General features: G+C 40.0%; 1 protein-coding gene across 2 annotated transcripts in view; it reads right to left on the minus strand.

Moving 5' to 3' along the window:
* The window catches only part of npr1a (natriuretic peptide receptor 1a), a 43,227-nt gene that overhangs the window by 22,181 nt on the left and 8,691 nt on the right, over positions 1-12,355 (minus strand). For both annotated transcript variants that reach the window (NM_001105097.2, XM_011480645.3), the window contains 3 exon segments: positions 7,204-7,357; positions 9,085-9,198; positions 9,481-9,671. In NM_001105097.2, coding sequence (NP_001098567.1) covers positions 7,204-7,357; positions 9,085-9,198; positions 9,481-9,671 — 459 coding nt within the window.

Raw genomic sequence — 12,355 nt, forward strand, 5'->3', positions numbered from 1 at the left:
ACAATATAAGATAATATTTTGGGAGTCATTCTAACAACTTCAGTTAAAATTAGAATTTCTCTTCAAATGAGTTTATAGTAATTCTAATAAATCTAGTTTATTGGGGACACAGTCCAAACTTGACATAAAAAAAAAACATTGAACATTTTGTTCCTACAGATAAACGTTTATAACTAATTTGGAGTGGAGTAAGTGTCTGGTGGAAGTGTCTGCAGTCGTTTTGACCCTTGTCCTGTTCATACCTGTGTTAAGTCAGTAATCACCACAGCTTCTCTCCGTTTGTTTGGTTGTTTCTCAATACATTTTAAGCCATGCTTCTAGTTACTCATTGTCAGGACCTTGCTAAACCTTTTGTGTTTTTAGACTAACTAGGTTATCCAATACTCCACTTCATGTCACTTGTATGTTTACAGTTTTAGAAGGAAAGAAGGGTGTGAAGCCTTTAAACCAGCAGGAGAAGCTCTGCTGTGGTTCCAACATCTGGGTTGGAGGAGCCAACGGCACATCAGGTACTGCCTGTTCAAACGGATAGGGTCTAAACCCTGCTATGCTAATATGATGACCACATCACTACATTCCCCACATTCATTATTTTTCTAATATTTTCAGGGAACATTTCATTATGGGCCACCTGTGGGCTGTATTGAACGGTACTCGGTTCCAATGTTTTGCCCGTGTGGACACTAAATTTCCATGTGGATCCCATGGAAGCTGTGTTCAAATCAAATCAAACTTTATCTATAAAATAGCGCTTCTCATGCATTTTGCGCAGCTCGAAGCGCTTTAACATTAAAAACAGAAAACACACAATATTACAGTAAAAACCCAACCCACCCTTCACCCTTCCCAACTAGACGGCAGCCCCTTCATTTTTTTATTAGCCTCATCGCTTCATGGAAGTATTGATCGCACAGTATGTCTCATTTACACGGATGATGTCGAGAGATCGGGTTCTTTTATTTTGAAGAGCTCTATAAAAAGCATAGGCTCCATGTCATGGTTCATGAGTTCATTCAGAGACTCTCCCAGTACTGTGAGGTATTTTTCATGGGTCCTGCATTAATCCCATTCCCAACATCAAACTGTTGAGCACAAAAAATAAAAGTCCTGTTATTTTTAGTAACAATTTATAAATCACTTCAGTTTATTCTGGTAGAGGCTGACAAAGATCCTTGCCGATCAGCTTGAATCATCCTCCTGCTCAGTCAGGAACAAGAACCTTGATCTGAGGAAGAGCTGTTTATGTATTCTCCAGTTAGATTTTAGGACCGCTATGAGGAGTTGCCATTTATTTCCACAAACACACACACACACACACACACACACAGGTCCCCGCATCACAGCCAAGTAAACAGATTGATGTCCCTGCATTAGTAAAACACAATCAGAGTAATCAGATTAGCTGTCATCTCCAGCTGAGTCCTGCTAGCAGAGTGTCACTTCCTGTGGACATTCATCAACGCACACCTTCAACCTTCCATCCACCATCAGCATCATCTTCAGAACAAACATTTCCCATGTGTTCATTTTTTGCTTTATTTTCTTGCCTTTTTTCTTGTTGAGGCTTTGTTTTAAAATGTTTAGCTTTATGAACACCTGTTGGGTATTTTTACCTGCTTTTTCTTATTTGACCAAAAGAAACTTTGGTTCAGGTGATTGACTGTTTCTGACAAATGGACGGAGTGAGTGTGGCGTCACCCACAGAAAATGGTTTACGTCTGTCGCCATTTTTGTGCGATGCAAACACCGCCATGTTGGAGTCAGACGTCGTCAGTGAGCAGTGATTGGTCCGAGTCGACGCTTCTTTGGCTCCTGCTAACCAGAAAGTGAGCTTGTGGGAAGGCCACACCCCTACATCTTGAATACGAGCTGCACGAAATCTGTCAATCAAACGTTTTGGACATTGAGTGTGGGGGCCAGCAGGCCCCACCCACTTTAATTGAACCACCTGATTGGTCAGTTTATAACTTGAAATACAAAGGTAGGCAAGGGAAAAAAGCAAGGGTTAGCAAGAATCACTATGATAAAAAAAAATGTGGCATTATTCTAATGATGGAGTACATATATAAAGAAAATTCAGCTTAAAACTCAATTTCTGAATATTTCTCTATTTAAATCATTGTGAGCTGTTGCATTCTGATGCATTGACTTAGATCCGTGTACGTCTTTGTTTTCCTTGTCTGAGCTGGAATCTGGCTCAATTGGGTTCGGCTGGACGGCTCCAATACTGCTCGCCATTTTTGTTGCACCGGTAATGTTGGGTAGGAAGTGTGAGGGGCTGTAAGCTAGCGGGAAAGTGAAATCAAAGGGGGGTGATGGGTTTACTCCCCACCAACAGTCCTTAAGCAAATTTCTGATGAACTCCTGCTGCCCTGCAGAAACTATGTCCAAGAATAGTTTCTGCAGGGAACGCTTTGAAAATAGATAAAAAGATGTTCAGGGTGGAATTTTAAAAACGGCATCGGAGCAAAAATAGTTCTGAACACTAGAATGAGTGAGTAACAGCTGTTTATCTCTCTATGGAAGTCTATGGGATTTTGGCTTCTTGGAGCCAGTGGGTACGTCCTATTTGGAAGACAAGAACTCAGTCCAGTTCTCGTATACACTCAATATGCTTCCATCCACACAAACGCTGCTTTTTTTGTTTGTCAACTTTGTTTTCGCCTTTGTGTTGTATTTTCGTGTGTTTAATCACAACAGATTCTTCATTTGGCTTATTTTGCTCTGTGTCTTTTTTTAGACTCTTCCTCTTTTGGGCCGTACCATGTTGTCCTTGTGTTTGTCCCCCTGCTTTCCTGTAAATACTTTTCCTCTCCCACGTCGCCTCTAAAAACCTGGATTTCTAGTTTCGCCGCTGCTTTGAACTTGCAGATCTGGTCGGTCCTTTTCTGCCTCGTCCTTTAAGTCCTCAGAGAACGTTTGTCCTTTTCAAGGTTTCCAGTCATCTTTACTTTGCAAAACTTTTTGTTGTTCTTTTTTTAGTTATTCCTGTTTCTTTATGACCGTTTCACCAAAATTCCTGCTTTTTACCCCCCTCATCTATGATTTTCATTTGGGCCTCTTTCTTTGTCAAATGTTGAATTTGCTAACTTTTTTCCCCCTTTAATTCTTCTAAAGATGGTAAAAAACACAAGCAATGAAAGCATGTATATATCAATAACATCTCTATTTTGTTTTCTTTTTTTAGATCTTATTGTTAGTGGAAACTCTCCAACATGTCTTGTTTTCAGTGAATCATTGATGCTGCTGTATTTACTTAAAATGATAAAAAGGTTTTTCTTGTTGTTGTATTTGTATGAATTTTTCCCTCTTAAAAAAAAAAGGTTTTTTATTAGAGTTTGAATCAACATTTTCGACGGATGAACCGGGCCTGTAAACGGCGGTCTGAGTGGCCGTGATGATGGATCGCAGTCTGTCCCCGTTATTTGTTCAGCAGTTTCTCTTTCTTTGTTTGGTTTTGGTCTAAAAAAGAAAAGGAGTGATTTCAGTATAAACTCAACAGACGTGAGCTCTTTTGAGGGGGTTTGTTTGATAATGTCAAAACTTGGGAGTGACTCAGACTGGATCAGAGAAGCAATTGAGATCATTTTCTACTTTAAGAATACCACTGAGAACATTTTTCAGGGCAAAAAAAACCCCAGCTAAACACCAATTAATAATTATTCAAACGAAAGTATAATAGAACAGAAAAAATCTAGGAACTGAATAATAGAGCCCATGAGAATTTCCCATTATTTAGACTGAACCTTTTCTGAACTAGCACTGTAATTTTGTTGCATGTGGCAAAACCTAAACGTTTAGCAGCTCTAATGAAACAAGCAAATAGAGCAATAATAACAATTAATTTGAAAGATGGTGCTTTTTTTGTCATTGTCGAGTTAATATCTTTAGTATAAATATATAGGCATATATATACATTACTAGCTATGGTCTGAAAGGGAAAATTAGGACTTTTCTAGTACTGCAACGGTGAGTTTTGTAGGACATTCCTGGTGTTAGAAGATGTTGGACTATGATCATTTATGGACCTGAAGATGATGCTGCATTGCTAACCTGCAGGATTTAGTCAAAAATATTTCTAGGAAGGCTCAGGAAAACATTTAGAATCTCGATCCACTGAACCATCTGCAAAGTCTATAACAGTGGGGGCCATTTTTTAAAGTGGTAAAATGTTTAGACAAGTTTCAATTGAAATCCCTGCAGGTAATCTTCTGGTCTGTATGGACTTCCGGGGTGACAGAAGTCCATACAGTTAGGACAGCTTACTTATTTTGTCCAAGTATAAATGTTCAAAGATGTGCTTCCCTCCAGACGACGTCTTCATCAGATCAAGATCTGGTGTTTTTCAGCAGGAAGATGCAAAAAACCACAAAAGTGCAGCAATTAGGACAGAGTGGATTTTGTCCTAATCGAGCTGCTTTGGCTCGTCGCGAGTCCAGATCCTCTGAGGAACATTTGATGCATCAATAAAGTACAAGTACGTCAAAGAACAGCATGAACTTTTTTCCTTTTCTGGAAATTTAAATGAAGCAGACACTTAACCCCAGATTTCTCTCAAATGTAGGAGAACTGAGTCATTTTAGATCAAAGCCTTTGCCAAATGACTAACTATGAATTCACTGCTTTGAAAAGAAGAGGGAAAAGGGAGCAAGTATGCCCTAATTCCAACTACAGCAGACCTACAGCAGGCATCACATTTAAAACTACTGCATTGAATTTCAGTTTTTTAGTTTATTCTTTACATTTTTATTTTATCCATGTTCATCTTCAAATGAAATATCTTATTTTAAAAACCCACTCTTATGAAAACTGTGTTTTTGGTGTTTTTAACATGTTTTTATGGCAATTTCTCTGGATGGAAGATGTATATAAAGACAATTAAGCTTCTCCGCCCCTTTCTTATGCATCCACTTGCAGACAAATAGATTAATGTACACTTTGTTTTCCTGGATCAGAACTGTACGGCTGGTTGGCTCCAATATTGCTCGCCATATTTGTTGCACCGCTAATGTTAGGTTGGGATTGTGAGGGACTGTAAGTTAGTGGGAGAGAGTATAAACAAAAGGGATGATGGGAAATGAAAGGCAGGCTTACTGCACGCCAACAGTCCCGCCCAGAACTCACAGAGGTAAATTTCTGATGAGCTACTGCTGCTCTGCAGAAACTATGTCCCAGAATACAACACAGGTTACTTGATTTTGGCTAAAACATAATAATCATAACTAAAAGAACACTGGGAAGACTTTGAAAATAGATCAAAAGATAATTGGAATGGAACTTTAAAGATCTTTGTTTTTTACTCTATTTCTACTAAAAAATGTCTGAAATTTTCTGAAGTTAAGAATCCACCTTTGACTGTATCTTAGAACTGGACCGAGTGACAGAAAATGGCGTACTTCCAGCTCCAACCAAACAAAGTAAATTCCGTCTGTATTTTTTTGTGATGGAGCCAGTTGACATTAGTGCTCAATATTCAGTCCGAGTCTGTCTGAATCAATATTCCTATGGCAACCACTCTCTCCCTAACCCCCAAAAGACTGTATAGTGTGGGACTATTTAGTGCCCTGGATTTAAACACAATTACAACACATGTTTAAATTGGACCCATTTCTCTAAGTAAAAGCCTAATAAATATGAACATTTCATGAAGACAGACTTTGAATCCACTGGTTCTGATAATGAAAACTTGGATGATTTGTAAAAAAAAGTTTTTTTTAAATTACCTACATTTTTATTCAAACTCAATGCATTGTGGTCCATACTTGCTAGTCTAGTGAGCATTGATATACACTGTTTTGTTGCAGATTTTGGAATTGTAAAATGGAATTGTAAAATTAGACACCCTAAAAAAATGGCAAACGCCCATAATAGTGGACAAATTAGTGATTAGTAGAAACGAATTCCGTCAAATGTTTTCAAACGTTGGATGTGGGGGCCTCCAGGCACCACCTACTTTTATTGAGTCTTCAAATTGGTCAAGTTTATAACTTGAATAGCTTGAAAAAAGGACATGTTAAAAAATGTAGCAGAGGACGAATATTTATTCTGACGAATAGAATGACTGAATAAAAGCTTTTTGTTTTTTCCATAGAAGTCTATGGGATTTTGGCTTCTTGGAGCCAGCAGATACTTCCCGTTTGCAACGCCAGGGGGGAAGGGTCCCTCAGTCCAGTTCTCCTATACAGTCAGTGGATTCCACACACTGCCATTTTCTACTAACACCTTCCAACAAATATGAAGCCATAACCGTTTTGGTAGTGAAGCTACACTCCCAATAGCGGTTTAAGATGACGAATAATTAGGATTAATGAAAATATGGAATGCTTTTAGACAAGAAAACAGTTTTCTTAGCAGGTCAAAACAACAACAAAGCAAAATTAGGATCATAGAAATGCACACATCCTTTTTTTTTTCTTCCCGTCTGTGTGCAGTCGGTGGTCAAATTAGGCAGATTGTTTTTCTCTCTTTGTTTCTGCACTCATGAACATTTTCCTGAAGCTGTTAGTGACTCTGACAAATGATGGACAACTTCCTCTCTGTGGAAACAATAAAAGACGTTCGGCCTCACGATTTTCCTCCATGAGAACATGCTGGACGTTTCGGTTTGCGCTCTGTGACGGGTCGTCCAAAACAAACTGCTAAATACTCTTCTGCTTTTGCTACGTTCCATCCCTCACACACACACAAAAGCAAATTATGAGGGACCGAGGGCCAAGCAGAAAATATAGACATGGGTATATTAAATCTCTTGTGGTGTGGTTTTCCTCTCCTGGTCGTTGGTTTGAGTCTCAGACATCCTGTTCCCAGTGTGAGTGCCAGCTGGTGCACATTTACAGTGCAGCATTACGCTTAAACGCTAATTCCCTGCAGACATACATCATAGCCATGAGAATGCGAGCGTGTTTGTCAAACTCAGATTCCCGTTCTAACTTCCAGAGCTCCAACAGTCTCCGTAGGTCATCAGCAGTTTGGTCCACGGGGTGACTGATGGTCTGCAGGAGGAACCTGGTTTCTGTCAGGAAACATTGACCTAACATCACGTTTGCGAAGCCTTTCCGACTCCCCTAACAGCAAATGGATTTACGGGGGCAGGCTCGCGTCTACTGCTAAATCTCAGCTGCAATTTTCCGGTAAAACCTAGAGCTCGTACTATTATTACTCATACTTAAGCACCAAAAACAGCACAAAAAGGTAAACCTTCACCTTGGAAGGTCCGGTTCCACATCCTCTGGGTGACCATGTCCCCTTTGGGTCTCTGCACCGGCCGCAGCCCTGGTTTCCGTTTGCTCAGAGTCTCGTTCAGAGCCCGCGAGTACAGCATCACTCCGTCGTAGAAGCCTCCTGCTATGAGGTTGTACTGATGAAGACACAGACACAGGTTTATGAGGTCATTCTGACAGTTTCAAGTCGCTTCAAAATCTTCCAGAACAGAGACTTTTGTTCTGATGGCAAAAAGGACTCGGCTTGTTTCACAAAGTACTGGATTTGAAGATCTCATATCATTCAGTAAATCAGTCTATCTGATTTTTAAGTTGCGTTTGATTAGATTTGATTTATTTCAAGCGTTAATGCAATAAAAAAAATAAAAACCACAAATACATCATATCCCTTTTAGATACAAAGTCATACATTAAGTAGAAAATAAAGAAACAAATTAAAAAATACGTGATGCCATCTTCTTGACGGTATAATGACTCATAATTAAAGACCTTTTTGCAATAATAAATACAGTTTAGATTTGCACCTCAGGGGTGTCCAGACTCGATTGGAGGTCCTGTGGCACTATTCACTAGCGGCAGCTCATTTTAGATTAATTTTGAGACGCGTGATCTGTGTCATGTCAACCAATCAGGAAGTCAGTTTTGGCTCGTGACGTGTTGATATGATCAGGGGGTGGAGTCCAAAACCAACATGGAGGACAATCTGTTGTTCTCCTCCAGAACTTTATGATATTTTTTTTGTTATCAGATAAAAAGGTCCTCTGAAGCCTCGTTTACACTGAGCGGTCCAGTATTTTGAGCGTTCCCATAATAAAATGGACCCATTAAGCCGGACCGAACCGCACTATTTTTGGGCTCCCGTTGGTTTGTAGGTCCATAGGAATAGAACGGATTGGTTAGGGCGCCGCTTCTCTTGACACCTGTTGATTGGCTGGTCGTTACAACAAAAGAAAGGCGGCGGTATTCCTTTACGACGCCCGCAGTCTTCTCTCAAACAACATTAACTACTTTGTATTTACAAAGAACCAAAAGCCAAAAAATGACTTGCTGGAGACCGCCATTGTTGTTGTTGTTAGCTTCACCCGCATGCATCACAACGGTCCGCGACGGTGGAAACACCTGAATTGCCTGGACTATTGTAAACCAGACCGGACCATTCAGTGGAAGCAAGGCCTAATTTTATTCTTGTTTTTACTTTTTCCTTCCTCTGACTAATGCTGGACAGCAAGTAATCAAACTAGATCATAGAGAGATGGAAGTACCGCTGAAAGCGTTCGTCATTCGGACGCAGCTCCTGCAGTAGATGGTAAATATCATCAATGATCTCATGAACCCACTCATGATTATCATTGCTTTTGTAGAGCTTTTCACAATAAAAGAACCTGATCTCTCAACATCATCTGTGTCTTCCATATAGAGATCAGGCTAAAAAGTTTTAAAGGCAGCTCCTCCCATATACGCCAAGTTTATGAACAAACGTTTGGATAAATTGATGAGCAACAAATTTGCAATGCGGCAAAACAGACGCATTGAATTTGCTACCCAAGTCACGTCTGGCGTGAACGAAGCATTAAGTGAGAACTTTTGTAGATTGATTTGACATTTAAAGCAGAAAATAAGAAGAAACGTTGCTCCTTCAATCAACCTAAAAGCAGCCCTGTCAGTGATTTTCCCTGTATATTTATACTTTCTCTGTACTGTTACAAAATATCTGCATGCTAAACACAGAGGACTTAACAGGAATTCACCCTATAAGGACCCTAAGAATGACATTTACTTGAGTCTTTGTTCTAACCACTTTGGATAAAAGGAACAAATGTCTCTGTCCTCTGAAGGCATGATCCGAGCTGAAGGGCGTTTATACCAGAGAGTCTTTGATGGTGAAGTTGAACATTTTCTCCGCGTCTTTCTTCAGAGTCTCCACAAACTGGTGATATTCTGCATTTTGAGGTTCCATGTAGGTCAGCACCTTCACACTCTACAGAAAACAGATGAAAAAGTGATGTTGTAATGTTTAACTCACATTCAAAGGCTTAATTGGTAACTCAGAAAATGAAACCCTTTCAAGACCCATTCCGATGAAAACTTTCTCATGATGGAGGACTTATGTTTAAAAAAATTAAGCTCCAAATTGCATTTCTGAGTATTTCTCAATTACTGAGTATTTCTGGAACTACATTACATGCACAAACGATTGAGGAGTTATGGTAGTCGAAAGATTGTAAACGCTAAAAGAGTTAAAAATGCTGGGGTGTCTCACCCTGAAGGCGAGGCGGGCTGCGTGGTCGTCCTGGTCTCCTCTGAACCACGGCATGCCGGGCTTCTCGCCACCCAAACCCTCAGCAAAAAGATCAATGAAGAAGAAGACATAGTTTTCCAAATCCACGCCCTCCTTCCAGAACTGGACCATCAGACTCCTCATGTTGTCCCAGGAGCAGCACAGGTACACAACTGTGAAAAGAAGTCGCTTCATTTTGTAAAGGAAAGCTGAGGAAAGCAAATGTTTTCTGTTAAAAAACAAAATTAGACAAAAAGATCTTTACTTCGCCCCACATTTGTACAAACTTGCTTTTATATTTGCTGTTACATGCGTGTTTTAAGCATTGATGGTTCCTGCGGCGTTCCGCCTTTCCACATAAGCACGGTACCTGCGCTTCAGGGCCTAATGTGACTCCCTCAGACTGCAGACCAGGTCAGGAGCTGACAAACTGGCCTCAGCATGCAGCTGGTCAGTCTCCATGGAGATAATCACAGTTCCAACTATAATGAGCCTGGCGCTCTGACATTCCTGTTAGGGATCGTTTCAGATGAAGACTGTTGAAGGTGTGAAACCCAATAAACATAAACTGAAACGTCTTTAGGGTTGAATTTCTCCTAAAACATGAGCGATTTCTCACATTTCAGCCTCTAAACACATCTCACCGAAGCTCTCTCATGCTGAATCGGATTTTACCCAACATAAATGTGGTTTAAGTTGGAAAATATTTATTCTGATAAACACTTTAAATCCTATGGAATCAAAAATAAAATGAGAAAAGTGTCTCTTACAAATGAACTCCACCCACTCAGTCTCCACACAGTCCCCAAGGTGGATTTATCCATGTCAACATGAGAGTTTCGCGTGGAAAGCTGCAGACCACATGTCTCTGCAGTTTTTAGCAAAACAACAAAAACAAAAATGACACACATCTGATCGCCGGCGTTTCCAGAGGACATCGATTTACGTCCACTTTTAGAAGATTCGCTCCCAACCAAACCTTTAAGTCACTCCCGCTTCTGCCTGAATTTCAGATGATTTACACACTTCCTCATGGTGTGTAAACAGATTTGCATCCCCACTTTCTGAATTATACCTGTTACGTGCACAGACCCACATACACATAAAGGTAATTACGGTGACGACATCCAGCTTTGCCGGGGGTGACGGCTGGTGTCAGCTGGAGGACAACGGGGGTAGTTTAGTGCGTCATTTAGGGATCGACCGTCTCTGCTTTAAAACACCAGAACAAGCTCTCCAAACGGACGTTTTTACACGAGAAGCACAAAGCTGGAAAATGGGTTTTTGTCCGTTTTCTTCATCAAGAACAAATGACAAAAAAAACTGTATTTTTCTGCCTGTGAAACTGCATGGAACCATTCATCTCATCCTGCAGGATCGAATATCTGCAGACGATCCAAAATGCTGCAGCACATCTCATTTTTTATCGGCCCAAAAAAGGAGGCACCAGAGTTCAGATCTCTGGCTTCCTGTGGCCTCTTGCATCAGATTTAAGGACACTACTGGGTGGTCAACTTCACCACATCTTCTGACACACACCCTGTGCTTTGCTAATTAACAGTCGGGTGGTCCCTGAAAAAAAGCAAAGGATCACAATCGGAACTTTTCAGTTCAGCGATCCCACGACCCAAGACTGCAAGCACAGCACCCGACTCTGTTGATTCAAAACACTAAACCCCACCTCCTGCATATAAAAAAATCCTTCCTATCCTCGTCAGCTAAGACAAACCCAGAATGACCAAGAATTAGCCATTCAATGTAAATCTTTGTATTCCTCATCAAAATGTTTAGAATTACCTATACTCCGGTCTGGGGGAATACTCCATTCTGATTGGCTGCAGGGTGTTAATAAAAATGTGTTAAACATAAGTAATAATGCACACCTAAAAAATAACAAGGACAGTAGAAAAGATGAGTGATTTTATAGTTTCCTTTAATCTGTTTGGTTAATTTGATAATTTTGAAGACTGTGATGCAGCAGAAAAGAAAGAAAGAAGAAGGAAATGAGACACAAGGAGGAATTGAACCGTTTAGACTTTAGACTTTGTTCCTGTAAAATAAACTTTTTCTTCATCATCTTGACAAAAACATGTAGTGAGAGGTGAACCTTCTCTCTAAACTGATGCTTTATTTAACCAGTCATGACGATCAGCATATATATATACTGCAGTGGATTATAACTATGACAACGCATTGCACCACAAATCAAATAGTCTGCTTTTTGTGAAAAGGCGATTCAAACCCAAAAATTTACATTTCTTTAGTGACTGAACACAGTATAACAAGGTGTGCGTCAATAGAAATGAACGGACTTTGTGGATTTGGGACGGACAATTCAATCCATTATTCCGACATCGTCCGTTAATTTCTGATCATGCATACCTCTGCGGCATTATCCCTGACCTATAACATGGTCTTGGTGAATCCTCAAATCTGATTGGCTCCAGAGTTTCCATTAAGTACGGGATAATGGCTGGCAAACTGTGCATTATCAGAAGTTAACGCACGCCGTGAAAGCCTGAACCATCCAGCGCAAAGCATAGTTTGCACTTAAAACAATTTAAACGTAAAAAATAACAAGATTAATATTGATTTAATATTTTTCCTATTGTAAGGGACCACGGTGTGAGCTGGATGAGAGGCAAAGGTTCACGCCTCGACGTCGTACATCAATTTGTTAAAATTAACGAACACCTTGTTAGACATTCTCCCGTACGTGTGAGCTTAGGTCAAGGTTAAAGAGATCTTTAGCTCTACAACAATCCAAGTCTTTACGCTGTCATAAAGCAATTTTGGTCAAAAGCAACCAGGAAGATTATGTTTAAAATAAATCATCTCAGGGTCATATTATTTTAAA

Source organism: Oryzias latipes, chromosome 11, assembly GCF_053564925.1.
Source record: "Oryzias latipes strain Hd-rR chromosome 11, Olatipes_Hd-rR_3.1".
NCBI classification, from domain to species: Eukaryota; Metazoa; Chordata; class Actinopteri; order Beloniformes; family Adrianichthyidae; genus Oryzias; species Oryzias latipes.